Source organism: Nannospalax galili, unplaced genomic scaffold (genome assembly GCF_000622305.1).
Source record: "Nannospalax galili isolate Female #2095 unplaced genomic scaffold, S.galili_v1.0 scaffold270, whole genome shotgun sequence".
NCBI lineage: Eukaryota > Metazoa > Chordata > Mammalia > Rodentia > Spalacidae > Nannospalax > Nannospalax galili.
The window spans coordinates 5,896,323-5,912,922 of record NW_008330152.1 but is presented as its reverse complement, the minus strand read 5'-3'; the positions used below and the strand labels follow the sequence as shown (position 1 = coordinate 5,912,922).

The 16,600-nt window shown below is 36.8% G+C and overlaps 1 protein-coding gene across 1 annotated transcript in view; it reads right to left on the bottom strand.

Annotated features, from left to right (window-relative positions):
- Maoa (monoamine oxidase A) overlaps nucleotides 1-16,600 on the bottom strand; it is a 68,647-nt gene that overhangs the window by 43,108 nt on the left and 8,939 nt on the right. The window contains exons 2-3 of the mRNA XM_008843181.3: nucleotides 7,377-7,471; nucleotides 1,023-1,160 (exon numbers count right to left, since the gene is read on the bottom strand). Of these exons, the coding sequence (XP_008841403.2) occupies nucleotides 1,023-1,160; nucleotides 7,377-7,471 (233 nt within the window). The remainder of the gene's footprint in view (nucleotides 1-1,022; nucleotides 1,161-7,376; nucleotides 7,472-16,600) is intronic.

Genomic DNA, 16,600 nt, shown 5'->3' with positions numbered 1-16,600 from the left:
TATCTATATCTATCTCTCTATCTCTCTATCTATCTATCTATATCTATCTATATCTATCTATCTATCTATCTATCTATCTATCTATCTATCTATCTATCTATATCTGTCTCTATCTATCTATCTATCTATCTATCTATCTATCTATCTATCTATCTATCTATCTATCTATCTATATCTGTCTGTGTCTGTCCAGGCAACCCCATTCCCTGTGCCCTATGAAGGCGAGTGGGATGTAGCCTGGGAAGGCTATACTGGGGAGCAGGGAGAGGGAAAAGTTGAGGCATGTTCTCCCACAATAATTATAGGAATTTTTAGGAATTGTTTTAAAGAAAAAAGATATTTTAAAAGTCAAAAGCCTAGGGCTGCAGAGATGGCTCAGTAGTTAAGAGCACTGGCTGTTCTTGCAGAAGACCCAGGTTCGAATCCCAGCACCACAGGGTGGTTAACAATCATCTATAACTCCAGTTCCAGGGGATCTGACACCCTCTTCTGTCCTCTTCGGGCATTGCATGGCACAGGTGCACTTACATACATGCAGGCAATACACTCATATACATAAAATAAAAATAATAAAATATTTTAAATAAAAAATGAATGTAAAAAGCTAAACAACAAGAAATCAAACAATCCAATCAATAAATGGGTTAATGAAATGAACAGATGGTTTTCAAAACATGAAATATAATAGCAATCAAAGAAATGCATATTAAAAGTACACTGAGATTCCATCTTATCCCAGTCAGAAAACAAATATTTCTCAAAAAACTAAAAATAGATCTACCATATGGCCCAGGCATGGAGTCTGAGTATGTACCCAAAGGACTCCATGTCAAAATATCACAGAGGTACTTGTACATCAATATGTATTGCACCATTATTCATAATAGTTAAGTAGTCCAAAAACAGTGGAATGAAGAAAATGTGGTCTATATAAACAATGAAAAAATGTAACATAAACAGATCAAATTTTTCTCAAATAAAATGTTCATACATTGATCACATAAGTAAAAAGTCAGGCTTACCTTGACATACTGCACTAGGCGCTCAGAGACGTTCACTTTGTAAGTCTCTATGCCTAGCTCCTTAGACAAGCGTAAGATTCTATTCTGGGTTGGTCCCACATAGGCTCCGCCAACATCTACCCATTTAACATGCTCATTCTGCAGACAGAGAAAAAATGGTAAGAAAACTTTACTTAAGCCTTGGAATCAAGAAATCTTTTTATCATAAAAACTGTTTATTTTACTAACTCAATTGTGTCTTACACGTCCCTTATAAAGTACATAAGAAGCTAGACATCTTTTCTCTTCCATTCAAGAACTAGGGCACAACATTGGCTGACAGTTCATTAAGCAGATCCATTTGTAGAGCTATAGGTGAGGCTGATTCAGCAATACAGCATATAAAGAACACTCTGCAGATCTAGATCCTTTGCAGAACCGCTTAAATTATGCTTTTCTCTGGAGTTACTGGTATAGAAGTCACCCAGAGCTGTATTAATCCTAATTCCCTGATTTCCACCAGATGAAATCTTAAATCAGTCCACATTCATGGGCTGTTGGTGATACTTTAAAACGCTTCCAAGGAAGAATACATCATAGGAAAAGAATATTTAAAAAGTATAAAATGATTCATTTACCTACTAAACTATTTAGAAATATACAAACACTCAGAAGCTACAAATATTTTCTTTTCCCATCTTAAATGCAGCTCTGCACATTCTGAAGCTTTTTTATTAACACATTTGATTTAATCAACAAATTGAATATTGGTGACCTATTTCTCTTCTATGTATTTGTACTAACTTCCTTTGAGTTGATTTCTATCTTTATTTTGTATCAGTTTTAGTATGCACATGTTGCCTTTTTACCTTTACTTGCCTCATTATTTTTTACTGTGTAGCAACTAATGTACTTGAAAATCATGCAGAAATAATTTGAATGCTAACAGATCTTTTTCTCAGAAAAGCCTTACAAGACACTAACAATAGTAGATAACTTTATTTCATTTCTTTTCAGTATCTGAGATGATTTGAAGTCAGGAGGAAAAGCACACATGACCCATTCTTCTTGCAATTTACTATTAGCTCTACACTGCAACCCAAACCCAAGAAAGGGGTTGAAAATCTCTCTTTATACATATATTTCACTGGGCAGGAACAAAATGAACAAGGAAGAGAGTCAATCAGAGAGCTGGTAGGGTAAAAGCCTCACCGGACACTGAAAAGACATTGGCTTTTATCCAAGACAGCAGACGAGCCTTTAGAACGCTTTGAGCAGTGCTAAGATATGAGTCAGATTTGAAAGGTCACTTCACTGCTGCTACATGAAGAATTGATTAGCAGCAACCAGAGTAAAAATAGGGAAATCAGTTAGAAAACTACAGCAGTAACCTGGGCTAGAGGTGATGGTGGGTCCCACAATGCATAGCAGTGGCAACAGTAGGAAGCAATGAATTCTGAAAGTATTCTGAACATAATAGCAAAAGAAGTTTTGAACAGAATGTATGCTGATCTAGAAATATTGAGCAAGACTCCAATTTTTGGCAGATTTCCTAATGCAGGATCCTTATTTTCCCAGTGTTTGCAATGGAATAGGGCCTTTAGCATAGTAGGCAATTGCTCTACCACTGAGTCACATCAGTAGCCCTTCAAACAGCGTTTGGTTAAAAAAATAAATTATGAAGAAATCTACTTCCAAACAGCATCCCCGTAATTTTGCCACTTATTAAGGATGAAAACAAATTTGCTTACTAATGAGACAGATGTTATTTAGTTATTTTTACATAAAGACTTTAAGTCTTGGCTGAATATATTTTTTGCATTTCCAGTTGCTAATTTATTTAATATTTTCAATATATTTTTTATATTTTATTTGTTGTTTTTTTATTTTATTTTATGTGTATGCGTGCATTCCCTGCAGGTAGATAAGTGCACCTGAGTCATGCAATGCCTGTGGAAGACAGAAGAGGCTGTCGGATCCTCTGGGACCGGAGTTACAGACAGTTGTTAGCTGCCATGTAGGTGCTGGGATTCTAACCCGGGTCTTCTGCAAGAACAGTCAGTGTTCTTAACCACTGAGCCATCTCTCCAGCCCCTCAATAATATTTTTACATAAAGATAAACTGCCTAACTGAATTTTTTTTAGAAAAATAAAAGGTAAATCTAGAGCTATGATTCGGGAAAGGGCCATGTTTGTAGGCCATAGCATCTGAAAGTCTCTGGAAATTCAGTTAGGCAGCCCATCTTTATCTTACAATATTATTCAAAGCACTAAATAGTCAGTTGGAAATATACAGACTCTGATAGGTAAAACAGATCTACACAGACCTAGATTGACCTTTTTTCCTTCTTATTGAATTTTTGGGAATTTTATACAATATACACTTGATCATATTTAGATCCTTTTCTCTATCTGCAGCTTCCTAACTACCCTTTGCCTAATTTTATATACTCTTAAAAGAGAATGACTCTCCCCTTTCCTGCAGCCATTTGTTTCCAATAGTTCCTCAGGTGGGGTGGGGGTTTCCTACCCACTTCCCCACATCTATGCTAGGATTTTGTCTGGCTTGAGTTTACACGGTATTTGTGCATCCTGTTACCAGTTCATAAAAGTAACTTTCCAGTTGTCTGGAAAACTCTGTTTCCTTGTGGTCATCCACCACTTCTGGCTTGTACAATCTTTCTGCTAACTCTGCCTCAATGATCCCTGTCCCTTTGGAGGGAGGGATGGGAATGGGAGGGCGGGACAGAGAAGGAAGTATGTGGAGGGATAACTAACACTAAAGGCTTTTAGAAAAAGCCATACGGAAATCTAGCACTCTAGAACTTTCTTAAAGTATATACAAATTGAACTTTTGATGTTTCTCATCAAGACTGTACTTTAGCTAAAGAGTTGTGGCTCAATGATTTAGCTCTTGCCTAACATATTCTGGCTCCCATCCCCAGCACCACACACAAATAATCCATTTGGATGGTTTACTTTGAGATGGCTGTTCAACATCAGTATCTGCAAATTTCTTCAAATTTATTTTTATTTTTTATTTTAATTTTATGTGTATGAGTGTACTGCCTGCACATAGGTAGATGCATCCATGCTGTGCAATGCCCACAGAGGTCAGAAGGGGCTTTTCAGCCCCTGGAACTGAAATTACAGACAGTTGTTGCCTGCCATGTGGGTGCTGGGAATCGAATCCAGGTCCTCTGCAAGAGCAGCCAGTGCTCTTAACCACTGAGCCATCGCTCCAGCCCCAAGTATCTGCAAATTTCTAACATCTCTGGCATATCAGTACGGTGTATTTTAGTTGGCAATTTACTTATTTCAATAGGGGAGTTATTCAGGGTTTCTATTCTGTCATAGCAGCAGTAATAAAGGGATATTCACCTTTTTCAATCTGTCCGTCATAACCATCATATTCTCTTTTATTAACCATCAATACCATCCCCCAAAGCTTCTCTAGTCTCAAACATCCTTTTAAAGAATAAAACTAGAGCCAGTACACCAATACATTTTTAGGCTGTTAACATAGACAGCAAGAGGACTCCTGGGAGTTTCCAAACATGTCTTTAGAATACTGATGCTCACTTTAAAGCAAACAATCCCTAGATTAAGTAGTAAAAAGAGTGAAGCATTTAAAAAAATGTTTCTTTTAAAAGCAGAAATGCTATAAATGAGATATTTTGAGCTCTACAGGATGACACTAAGAAGTATAATGAGGTATTCTGCTATGTTGCACTTGGTCTTTAAGGTCTTGATTTAGATATTATTACTCAGCCTAAGAGGCCCTAGACATGTAACTATTAGGAAACAAATACATCAACCTTGTTTTCACCCTGCAGGCATTTAGACTTTATTAATTTGATTCTGTAAAATTATAGATGGCTCGATTAAGAAAAATTGGGAAATTCTGAACTTATGGAAAATCTGTCTGAAGAAGTCAGGTGATAATATCAAATTGACATTTTGGTTACTTGAGACCCAGAGTAGTTTGTATGGTTTCTTCTTCCACAATTATCCTAATCGATTATGTTTTTTGAACCAATTATGATAATACTTGATTCAGCTTCCTATTAAATACCATTTTGCCCCTTCTTAAAGCATTCTTTTATTACCTCAAATTATTTGAAATATAAATGCTAAGTGCTCATTTCTGATTATTTCCAAGATTCTTTTCTCATACACTGAAGAGGTATATGGTACAATGCTGAATAGACACTAATGATTCTTGTCTATTGCTGACACATATAAATGGCACAACATGGCTAAATAGCCTAGGCCTATTGGAATGGGATGGGATAAGCATGTTAGAATTTCATTTCCTTTATATGACTTGCTTTTAACTGAAAATGTAATGTACAACATGATTGATGTTCCTACTTAATAAGCAAAAGGTCTAAATGATAAGAAAAGTAGGGCTAAGGGACATCTTAGTAAAACTATCTCCAAAATGAAGAAATATTTTTCAGAAAATGACAGAGGAATCACATCTACTAAGTGAATATAAGCAGAGTATTCAACTCTTCTTTTGCACTGCCACACACTGCTTTCAATTACAGTCTGAAGACAGACTGGTTATGGGGGTACATGCTTATAATTCCAACATTCGCAAAGCTGGGGCAGAAGAATCTGGCATTCAAGACCAGCCTGGACCATGTATCAAGGCGTGGTGACACCTGGCTTTAATCTCAGCACTTCAGAAGCAGAGGTAGATGGATCTCTATGAATTTGAGGCCAGCCTGGTCTACACAGTAAGTTCCAGGCTAGCCAGGGCTACACAGTCAGACCCTGTCTCAAAGACGCAAATTCTGCAGGTCTAAGAATCTGTATTTCTCCCAAGTTCCCACCAGATTCCAAGGCTACAGGTCCACAGATCACATTTTGAGTATCAAGGCTTTGGACACATTATTAGAGCTGATCAAAGTAGAAATAGGCCTATATATAATGTATTTAGTAAGGTAGGTTGCAAATAATAGAAAGAGTATAAGGCATGGTATGACTGGAAGAGCTATATTCTACTTCAGATGTCATCAGATGACTACTGCAATAACCATTCCAATTACCTTTTTATGCCTGCATCTGGAAATGTTAAATACTTGCTTTCCCAGGCTTCCCCTACAGTTGAGGTCATGTGGCCTACCTTTGCTTAATGAGGAGAAAGCAAATGTCTGCTGGAGTTTACTGAAAATGAAGAGATCTGTTGAAGCCAAGGATGGAGCTGCTCTTTTATTCTATTCCTTTTGTTTTGTTTGTTTTTAAGACAGGATATCACTATGTAGTACAAGATGCTCTCAAACTCATGGTTCACTTGCTGCAGTCTCTCAAGTGCTGTGATTACTGATGTGAGTCACAAGGGCCCAGAAACTCTTATTCCTTGGAAGACTTGATGCTTACAGCCACAGCATCTATCTTGTTACCCGAAGGCAATATGCCAACATGCAAAGAATGGTAGAACAAAGGGACAAGAAGAATCTGAAGCCTTGAACCCATGAACCAGTGTGGACTACTTATCACCAAACTTCTGTGAAATGACTGTGTTTCATTGCCTAAATGACTATTACTTTTACTTCCTAGGACATTCTATTATAGGTGTAACTGAAACATCTGCCTCCCTTTTCATTATATGCCCCCTAACTTACTATCTTTGGCCCTATTTCCTTTGCACCCTACATGCTTTTCCCTTCTATTTAGCCAGTTCCATCCTGAGCAACAAGGCCAAGGGAACAAAGTGCACAAAAATGAAGCATACTTTCTCCTGCTTACTATAGATACTACATTTCTTTAAGCTGCATACTGTTGAATAAACAAGAAACATAGAGCGTGCACGTGTGTGTGTGTGTGTGTGTGTGTGTGTGTGTGTGTGTGTACTGGAGATATAAAATCACTTTTAGTCCAGCAAAACTATACCACTATCTAGATACTACACACTCAATTTGGGTCTCTAGTATGGAAATTATGACACTTCATATAAGGTATTAGTTCTTATTTGTTGTCTTCACTACAATGTGAGTGGTTATATTCAGAGGCTATCATTCTTCAGTGAGTGTTTCTTGAAAAAGAATGATCACACTGGGCATAGCAGTGTATGCCTATACTCTCAGCACTTGGAGGATTGAGGTAAGAGGATGAATTTGAGGTCATCTAAGACTATATAGTGGGTTCAAACACAGTCTTGGATAAAGAGAAACACACCGTCTCAAAAATAAATACATAAATCTATAAAGGAAAGAAAATATTACTTATTTGATGAAGTAATTTAGAGCCTTAGAGAACAAATGGCTTAACTATATGAACTTACAAGATCTCCTTCAGAGCTGTGACTTCAAATGGCCCCATTTGTAGTTTTAAGTTAGATGCTATGTAAGTATTAAAATCACTTACCCTCACAGTATATGTTCTTCCTCCAACTCTATCACGAGCTTCCAAAACCAAGATATTAATTTCATGTTCAGACAAGAGTTTGGCAGCAGCCAATCCTGAAGGGAAAATAGAAGAAACATTAACATTCAGATTCACATATTTGACCAGGTCTATCCTGAAAATGAATAAAACATACTAAAGGCAATCCATTGACCTTGCTAATTTGCTTAAGAAATTCTGACTAACCAAGTTGCACCAACAATATTATTGTCTATCACAAAGGTTCCCAAAATGAATAGTATAGTCATCTTGTATTTCAGATTGGTTGGAAAAATGGTAATTAAAAAATGAGTATCTTGTTTTCTGGGAATAGTCAAATCACACTTGGAGAATCATTGAGGTCCTGTCCTCCTCAACAAATCCTGATTATATAAACAAGGACATGGCTCATTGGTAGAGCATTTGCCCACCACGCTCCAAACCCTGACGATTAAATAAACAGAAGAATATGTTTTCCTGCAAATATTCCATGCAGACACCAGCCCTCAGATATCTAAACTTTTCTCAACTTAAAATCCTTTATGATTGTCTCCTATGATTTGTATCTGGATTGTATGGTTCCTAGGTGGCTTCTCCCAGTCGATTCCAAGATACTGAATGTAGGAACTGTACTTAACTTCATTCTTTGGCCTAAAGCTGAGAATAGGTTTTTATCTGTAAATAAAGTCTTCCATATAAGATACATTTCAAATCCAAAATCATAACATCAGAAAAGCTGAAACCATGCTGTAGATTAGTATTTTCTCACAGAAACACATTACCAGTTTAATTGATTGTTGATGTTGATCATGATCTGATCACCTAGCTAAGCAAAGATTTCTCAGGTTTCACCACTATAAATTTTCTTACTCTCTTTCATTTTTTACTGTATTCTTTGGAAGGAAGGCTAAGCATATATTGCATTTAAATAACAGGAAGTTATATTCTACCACTTTGAGGGGAAGGTATCCCTATTGATTGTTTAGAATTCTTCTGAGTGCAGATTTATATTTTTTCCACATTTATTTATTTATTCATTCCTTTTGAGACAGGGTCTCCCTGTAGCCCCAGCTGTCCTGGAACTCACTATGTAGACCAGGCTGGCCTTGAACTCACAGAGATCCGCCTGCCTCTGCCTCCTGAGTGCTGGGATTAAAGGCATGCGCCACCACGCCCAGCCTCCACATTTATTTTTTTAATCAAAATATTACTATGAACTCACCGACACTTATTTTATATTTCACAGTATAATCCAATACTACATTATTTATTGCTAAGTTATTCAAACTATTAACCTTGACCTCTTTCAGTTGGCTTCTGGGTGCCCTTTGAAATGCCCCTATCGAGAGAGAGGAGAGAGGAGAGAGGAGGACAGAGGAGGAGAGAGGAGAGAGGAGAGAGGAGGAGAGTGGAGAGAGAAGAGAGGAGGAGAGAGGAGAGAGGAGAAAGGAGGAGAGAGGAGGAGAGATGATGAGAGAGGAGAAGAGAGGAGGCAAGAGGAGAGAGAGATGCACACACTGAATGTACTTCCTTACATTTTGATGACACAGATGTCCCAGGCTTATCTTCCCTGCCTGTCCTAACCTCAGAACCAGCCATTTCTCTAATAAACCTTAGTCTGTTTTTATTGGGGGACTATTAGAAACTAAGATGTGATGCTATATATGCTCATTGTTACTAGAGTGCCATTGCTTCTAGGACCCTTCTGCTCTCAGAGTAAGGAAATATATGTTTGTATAAAGTTATTTTCAACCTACATTTAGCTTTATATTTTAGATGCTATCTTAGTACCTGTTTATTGTTATACTCTTTGGTATGAACGAAATGGAGCTTACTACAGAGATAAATGTATATAAGGGGGAAAGACTAATTGGAATATTAGGGTGAAGGAGAAAAGAATGACAGTAGGAATAATATTAGTGCAATAATACTGAGCTACATATAGAAATGGATGAAGTGAAAAACTATTCAGGGTCTAAAAACCTAAATTCAATCACCAGAACCCATGGTGGAATGAAAGAACTGACTCCCAAAAGTTGTCCTCTAATTCCATGTGTGCCATAGCATGTACATGCCCACATACATCATGTGCATGAATGCACATGTGCACATATACACACAAATAATAAAAATAAAATCTAAAATTTTTCAAAATGTGACTGCTATAGCAGGCATGGTGACAATCGCCTATAATCTCAGTACTTGAGAAGTGGAGGCAGGAAAATCAAGCATTCAAGGCCAATCTGCGCTACTTAGTGTAAGCTGTCCCCCAAAAAATTATAGTCACTTGAAAATTTTTCACATTTATTATGAAAAGTCAAAAGTTCCATCCCAAATTTTATTTCATATCGTTTAAAGGCAATACAGATTATTAAGCCAAACTAGGAGCACTGTGCACTGTAATACTTCCTGTTTTCCATTTTCCATTATTTAATGATTATATGGAATCTAGACTAAGAAGCCTGTCCAATACCCTCTCCTCTTCAAAATAATGAGTGATTGGTATAGGAGTGCCAGTAAATTATTAACATTGAGGGTACAGAGCACCTGTTAGGCAGCATTAGGATTGCCATGGTGTATATACACTCCCATTTCAAACTACTAATGTGATTGCAAGCTACAATATGATTATCTTTTAAGTCAACAAGTGTTCATGATAGTCATTAGATTCTAGAAACCGAGGGACCATCTGGAAAAGGATCTACAGTAAAAGCATATTCTAAAGTATCCTGGTGTCGAAAGTCTGTAATTTTCCTACCTGTTTGTGAGAGAAACAGTCTAAATGGGCATTAATAAAATTTAAAATCCCCTACAGTCAGAGTTCTTACAAATGAGAGCCAACAAAACCCATTAGATGGGGAAAAAAGTCTAAGATCCCCAAGTGTCTCATGGTTTCTATGAGAATAGTGAAGCAAAACAAGGAAAATAGCAGATCAAGGAACAAGAAAATATTTAATTAGGTTGTAACATTTTAAATAGAGACAATAAGTTTTAAACAACAACAACAAAATCTCTCTCCTGGTATTTGGTTTTACTGAAGCCATAAGAATACAGGCTAATGCATTTATTAGAGAAAATTTTTAAAAAGAAGTCTGCTAAAAGAACACCTCATTTGAGAGTTCAGGCAATAAGTGCCCTGGCTATTAGATCAGGAGATCATGAGTGAGAGGTTGTATGCAGCCAGCAGCAGTGTCGCCATGGTAACCTCAAGACTTTTAAAGCCATTGTCCAAGGAAACTATGTTCCCATAGATTATACACTGCCAATAACCATGGCTACTGTGCCTTGAGAAATGATTTCACCCACATAGCACATCTTGGGACTTAGGTCTATGAAAAAGACTTCAAGAAAACTATAGTTTACATTGTAGGGTGCCACAGGCATTCTCTCACATTGGTTCCTAGTTACCATATTTATCCTTGCAGTCTCTAATTTGCCAAGATTCATTCACCTTACCTTATTTCTTTTTCTCTTTTTCAGCACTGGCAATCAAACCCAGGGCATCATACAAGCTAGGCAAGCACTCTATCATTGAGCTAAACAACAGTCCTTTTTCTACTTTTTATTTTGAGACAGGGCTTCACTAAGCTGTCAGGCTGTCCTTGAACATCTTCCTACCTCAACCTTCTAAGTAGCTGGGATCACAGGCCTATGGCACTGGGTCTGGCTTACCTTTAAGCACATTCATATTATTCATTCCAAGGAAAAGAAGGAATTCCTCCTTTTGACTCATGGTTTTTCTATTCCTATGTACCTTTTCATTTTTCTACAACATATGATCTACTGTTTCCATTTCCTCCCTAGAATAAACCATGAAGTGTAGCACATTTGTCATGAAAAAGTCTACTGGCCTCACTGCTAGTGCAAACAATATAATATACTATCATCTATCAACTCCTGTCCCCACTACCCTGATATATTTTTATCCTTAGCATACATCACCACCATTGAGCACACATCTTCACTTGGCACTGTATGTATGTGTATGCATATACACATATTTTTGTATATTGTTCAATTAAGTGTCCATCATACTAGGGTTCTTACCTTGTTATTGCTTACATCTATTCTATGGTCCAAAGCCTAGCACTGGACAATCAGGAAATATTTATTGAAATAACTTATTAATGACTAGAAGTCAATTTCAATTAAAAAACTCTCACAAATTTAAAGCTCGGAGTTTCTGCTAAAGGATATTCATGGTTTTAATATTCTGTTAAGTACTATACTAGCAAACCAAATATACTCAGAGCAGGTCATCAATTGATCCTCTTAGTGCAGTCGTCCTTCTTCTCTCAGGTTCTTCATAGAACAGGTTCCAAGATGCCCCATGAATACCAAAAATCTGCAGATGCTCAAGTCCTTTATATAAATTGGTGTATAAATGCATGTATTCTATGTATACCTTCTATATGCTTTTAATCATCTCTATAGTATAATACCAAATATAATGTAAATACTATATAAATAGTTGATAAATTGTACTGTTTAGGGAACAAGAAAAAAAAACATGTTCATGCTCAGTACAGATGAAATTTTACTTTCAAATGTTTTTGTCTGATGCGACATTTGACTCTACATATACAGTCCTCATGGAGGGTTGGGTATATTTCATGGAAGAATTCCCACTCTAGCGATACTATGCCTTGGCATCACACTTTGCCAATCACTGTGTGACAATTTTAGGAATATTTCTTTGGGCTATTCTGTATCTACTAAAGGAAATAATAGTCTGCCTTAGTGGCTGTTAGAATTAAATGAAGCAATACATGCAATGACTCAGCTGAGTGACTGGTGCATATAGTAAATGTCTCATTAGTATATCATCATCACCATTATCCTTAAGGTCACTATCTTTAATCCAAGTCTCACAATTTTATTTCAGTCCTCACTCAAGTATCCTATACTTGGTACTGTCAGTCACTTACTGTAGTCTTAAATTTTTTTCCTTTTTAATATTTTATTTATTATTTTTATTTTATATTATGCATATGAGTATACTGCCTGCATGTATATAAGTGCACCAGTGTTGTACAATGCTGGCAGAGGTCAGAAGAGGGCATCGGATCACCCTGGAACTGGAATTATGAATGGCTGTTAGCCAACATATGGGTGCTGGGGATAGAACCCTGGTCCTCTGCAAGAGCTGCTAGTGCTCTTAACTGCTGAGCCATTACTATAGGCCTAGTTTTCCTTTTTTTTTTTTTGAGACAGTCTTGCTTTGTAGCCCAAGTGGCCTTGAACTCAGGATCTTCCTGCCTCAGTCTCCCAAGTGCTAAGATTATACAAACACATAACACCTTGCCAACTCTAGTACTGATTACTCTCACTCATCTTTCAAAAGTGTGTTTTAATGATAAGTACTTCCTTAGGATATACATAGAATTTCTCATGGTTATTCATTAAAAAAAACAACAACAAAACATATGATTCAGTTCGCTGAATGCAAGACAACAATAATGGCATTCAAAGTGCTAATGAAAATAATTAAGCCAGCTGGTCCAAAGTAATTTGGAAAGGATTATAGAACTTTTGGAGTGACCAGCTTAACACTATGCTTAATGGTAAAACCATAGAAGAATTAAATTCATAAACTAGGGAGCAACATCCAGCATTGTCAAATTGACTTAGCATTATATGGCAAGGGCTAGCCAATTACTTATTTTTAATGCCTTCACAATACCATAAATGCAGATAAATTCATTCTTTATCTATTCTGCCAACATATAATATTGTCCTCCTACTAGGTCTCAAGCATCAAACTAGGAGTGATAGAGGTGAATATAAGCAAGTGCTCATAAAGCATAATTTTACTGAGCAGACAGGCAAACACATCAAAAAATAGACATCAAGTATTATGAAATGTTATAGAAGTATTAAAACACAACAAAGATAAAGCAGACTAGGGGCAGAGAGAAGAATGAAAGTAGAAAATATTACTTTAGCTAGGAATCATAGTGAAAGTATCTCAGAGGTGGTATTAAAGCAAAGACTTTAATGAAGTAAGGAAGTGTGTCATGTAAGTACCTGGGGAAGATAGGAACAAGGCAGGTGTGTTCAAAGAACAATGAGCCTAGTACTGTTAAAAGACAATTTGTCAGGAGAAAATGAAACCAGACTAGGAAGTTTCTAAGAGGATGAAATGGCAAAGGACCTTGTATCCTTCAGCATCGATTGGGTTTTGGTATAAGCTTGACAGAAGTGCCACTGGAGGGTTCTAAGATGGGGAGATATTCATCTTATTTTAACTTTTTAGAAGATAATCTTTTTAATCTTTTATTTATGATTTTTTTTATTTTTATTTTACGTGTATGAGTGTATTGCCTGCATGTGATTACGTGCACCCATGTCATGCAATGCCCACAGAGGTCAGAAGTGTGTCAGATTCCCTGGAACTGGAGTTACAGGTGGTCCTCTGCAAGAGCAGCCAGTGCTCATACTGAGCCGCCATATAGGTGCTGGGACACTAGCTAAAAGATAGATCTCTGGGCAAGATGTTATAGTGGGTTGCATAAGGAAAAAAGACCACAGGGTTTGGATCAGGGTGAATGCAGTTGCATGAAGGGAAGTGGTCATATTGAGAAAATATGTTGAGGCTAATCCAATAGAACTTGCCATTTTAACAACTGTGGTATATATCAGAATTAGAGGAGTCAAAAATGTCTCCAAGATTTTTGACCTGAGCAACTGGGTAAATGATGATGCCAGTTACAAGATGGAAACAGTCAGGGAGAAATGAATTACGGGGAAATAGCAAGTATCCTATTTTAGAAGTATGGTATGAAATATCTATGTGTGTGTTATAAACAATGAGGCTAATATGGCCAAACAGCAAAGAGTGAGGAAAAGATCCAACAGGGTCAAGGTTCAGAGCCCAGGTTGGCATCACACTTGAGATTACTCCTCCTTCATCATCCAGAGTGCTGGGATTACAAGCCTATGCAATTGTGCCAGCTTCTGCAAATTTCCTGAAAACACAAATGTATTTATTCTATATTTCTGCTCTCCTAGAATAAAGCCTGACATATTGCAGGTACCCAAATGCTTGTTACAACTAGAGGAATGTCATACTAAGAAAATAAAACCATGTTCATGTGAATGAGGACAACAGGGTAGGTTTTCGTGTTTTGTTTTGTTTTGTTTTGTTTTTGAGGCAGGGTCTCCCTGTAGCCCCAGCTGGTCTGGTACTTAGTATGTAGATCAGGTTGGCCTCAATTTCAGAGAGATCTGCCTGTCTCTCCCTTCTGAGTGTTGAGCTTTAAAAGGGGTGCACCACCACACCTGGCAATAAGGCAGGTTTTAACGTTACCTAAGATTTTCTTTTTTTAGTGATAGGGATTGAACCTACGGGCTTTAATGTGCTACCAATATGCCACTGAGCTACATCTCTAGCCCTTACATTATTTTTAATATATATTTTTATTCAATTTTGTGCATTTCATACAATACTTCTTAATCATATTTAGACCCCCCCTCCCCTATCTGCACCCCCCCATAGCCTCCCCACTGTATTTCATACTTCCTGTCACATACGTTAAGGACTATTGAGTCAAGTTTGTTTCCCCAGATGTCCTTCAGTGTGAGTTCACCCACTGGAGTCTGGTCAGCCTAGCAACTAAGAAAACATGACAAGAATAGGGTATCAGGTATTTTAAACTGTATGCCTGAGTGGGGGTGGTCAGAAAATTCTAAGTATTATAGGACATTTTTTTCTGATTTTTTAAAGCCAGTACTATGCTTACTAGCAGAAGAGAACAGAGAATAGTGTGCACACCAGTTCATTACTGATTCAAAGAATCATTCCTCTCTGTTTATGCACCTATCTGTCTAATCTGTACCTACATCCATTTGGATTTTGTGCTTCGTTTCAGAGAAATCATTTTCTGCTTTTGAAAATGTCAAATCTTACAATCCTTCCAATTTTGATAAGTTGAAAACATAGCGTTGTCTCAAGTGATAAATAGAATAAAGCTAACAATTAACTTTAATTTGCACTGAATTGAACAGACTGGTTGTCTAGACAGTCTCAATTTATTTGATTATTGCTCAGCATTTATCGTCACTTTAGTTAAATCTCACCTAAGTGATACAATCACTTCTTAATTCATTATTTACTCATTTCATTTCACAGAAACTTCAAATACACCATAAATGTTCCATACAGTCATCTTCAAATTCTGTACACTAGGTTAAAATTTAAAGAACCCTAACCCTCCTGCAAGGAACCCCACGGAAAAAAGTATCAATGTTTATGGAAATTGCAATACATAAACGGTTTCTCCTTTTGGGAGAAATTCCCAGAGAACACTAGCACATTAAATGTCCTGAGAAGGCCTGCAGCAAAAAATAACTCATTAAATTCAACATTTCTGTACCCTCTGCTATTCTTTTTAAAGATTGTATGTCAAAACACGGTTTAGAAAATCTGGTTGCATTTCTTTTAAGATTGTCCAAATAGCTGCAGCAATAAACTCTCATAGGCAGAGTCCTAGAATAAATAATGTCTAAAACATAAGCTAAGTGTGACAGCAAACTTTGGTGCAGTCATGACTTATACTCTGCTACCTCACATAACTATTCTCGTTTTCTTAAAGGTAACATTTTTCAACGTTTGTCATTCATGATAACCCCAGAATATGTATAGAGTACATCATAGAATTCTTACATAACTGTATGTCTGGATTCTTGGACCGAACATTTCAAGGACAACAAAAAATGTAATCAAACATCAGTTGGCACTAACTTTTTTAAGGCAACATTCCTAAAGCAGGAATGCAGAGATCAAAACTCACAAGGTTTATCCAAGAACACAGTGACAAACATTGATCAACAGATGAATGAATGAATGAATGAATGAATGAATGAATGAATGGAGGGCACACAAGACAATGGTTTTAATGAAGCTCACAGTTAACTCTTAATTTGGAAATGGTCACTTTAAATGCCATCTTTATCACAGTGATTTTTATTTAAAATCTATAACACTTCTGTCAAGCTGTACTTCCTCACTGAAATATTTCCCCTGTAATTTATAATTTCCTTTGGGTAGATTTAGCTGTTTTCTTCACTGTGCCCTGGACCTGTGAACCACCTCAAGTACAGATTGACCTTTATTTGTAATGCTTAGGATCAGAAGTCTTTTAGACTTCAGGGTTTTTTTTTTAATTTTGTTTTTTTTGTGCATATATTTTTTTTCAAAATGTTCA